Source organism: Amphimedon queenslandica, unplaced genomic scaffold, assembly GCF_000090795.2.
Source record: "Amphimedon queenslandica unplaced genomic scaffold, v1.1 AMPQUscaffold_6506_Cont21536, whole genome shotgun sequence".
NCBI classification, from domain to species: Eukaryota; Metazoa; Porifera; class Demospongiae; order Haplosclerida; family Niphatidae; genus Amphimedon; species Amphimedon queenslandica.
In genome coordinates, this window is record NW_003553203.1 from 1 (window position 1) to 1887 (window position 1887).

At 32.1% G+C, this 1887-nt stretch overlaps 1 protein-coding gene across 1 annotated transcript; it reads left to right on the top strand.

The window, feature by feature from the left end:
* The first annotated feature begins 6 nt into the window (after window positions 1–6).
* LOC105315969 (uncharacterized) lies at window positions 7–1368 on the top strand. The gene is made up of 6 exons (XM_020007600.1): window positions 7–301; window positions 357–488; window positions 569–676; window positions 798–878; window positions 1000–1271; window positions 1334–1368. The coding sequence occupies exons 2-6, from the start codon at window positions 371–373 to the stop codon at window positions 1349–1351; spliced, it is 597 nt and encodes a 198-aa protein (XP_019863159.1). The 5' UTR covers window positions 7–301; window positions 357–370; the 3' UTR covers window positions 1352–1368.
* Window positions 1369–1887: the final 519 nt, after the last annotated feature.

A 1887-nucleotide genomic window follows, 5' to 3' on the forward strand; every position in this document is an offset into this window, starting at 1 on the left:
TTTTGTCTTTTAGTTTGTCCTAGAGACTTGTTTCATCATCACTCAGCTAATATTACCCAATGCATCTCATTAGATGTAACTGATGACCACACACAATCTTCAAGCAATACTAGTAGTGTATTGGGACTTAGAAGACACAGTGAAGATGAATCCTCTGAATCTGTTTTAACTAATAAGAAACAAAGATTTTTATCTGAAGATGATGATGATGATGATCCTCCTCCCTCTCCTCTTAATAAAGGATATGATAAAAAATCAACTGGAAATAAACCACACAGAATAAAAACTGGACAGCCCTCTGGTAGTAATTTTTTAAATATCATTTTATTCAGATCATGCTATTTATATCTCTGCAGATGAGGTTAGGAAAATGAAACTAAATGAAGATCATAATGGTTCATCAAGAAGTAAAAGGTTTAAAGTATCTGGTAATGACACTACTGCAGAAACAACTATTGAACAGGAAAGCTCATTGTCTCATAATGCAGGTATTATGTCTATGGCAACTTTTCACACAAGATGTTTTCATGTCATGATATTAATGTTTCATTATTTCGTGTATATGCAGATATCCTGTTGGAAAAGAAGCCACAAATGAGTGATTTTATTAGTTTATTTCAATCTTCTGAAGCTCATTATATGCTCATTGGTAAAACACAGACTAATACGCTGCTTGGTAAGACTAATAATTGTCAAGTAGCGGGAACTTTACAGTGTATTGTAATATACTGTACATGTACATGTACATAGAGACTGGTTTAATAATAGAGACTGGTCATATTTATTCTTTCATATAGAGACAACAATTCAAAACGACAAACCAGCTACTAATTGCTCACCCACACAGATCAGTGGGTACAATGATGATCAACAAAAAGGTATAACCACTCACTGTCAATTTTACAACATATAAACAAACAAATACATGTACCAGTAAATAATTAAGATGAATATTGGTCTTATTTATTTACATGTATTTGTTTGTTTATTTATTTATAGTTATATTGACTATCAGGGATCTGGTAGATATTATACGAGTGTTAAAAGATGGTCACTTTCAAACTATAAAATGGTTTGATCTTGGTCTCTACTTGGGTCTGATTCATAATGATCTCAAGGTTATTGAGACTAACTATCCACGAGATGCTGAGCGATGTCTTAGAGAATGTTTAGCAAAATGGCTTACAGATGATATTGAAGCAACATGGAACAAAATAGCTATTGCTGTAGGTGAAGTAGGAGAGACATCGGTTGCTGAATATATACATGATGTAAGTGAGATTATATTTAATTAATAATAAATTATTGATTATTAATGTTTAATACCGTATAGCGGTTTTTTCAAGGATAACAAATTTGCAGATTTTTCAAAACTCATGAAATTAAATTCCTTGAAAATCAATTTAATACGATACAAGATGGCAGAATAGTGGAAATTCGCAAAAATTAATTCTGCAAACTTCTGGATGAGTCATTTGCGAAAATTATTATCTGCAAAAAAACCTGCTATACAGTATGCATGTACATGTAGAATAACGAAATCTTTTACAAAATTTAAAGTTGCTCTAAAATTAGACCAAAGTCCCTGTACAGGGTCACGGGCAAATTCTGCCATAATCTGCATTAAATGTTCAAATGGATGACCTGTTACCTAATCCACAGTCAACTACTAGTAATCTCATACTAGTATTCCAGAGATGGTTGGACTCCAATAATGATGTGACCTGGAGAAGTATTCTTCAAGTTTGTGAAGATTATCCTGATAAGCTTGGAAAAGCAAAATCTGACGTGGAACAATTTCTTTCATCAGAAAGAGCCCATAAAGAATATCTTAAATAAAATACATTACCTTTATCATTACATGCAATCATTATGTATAATAGCTTG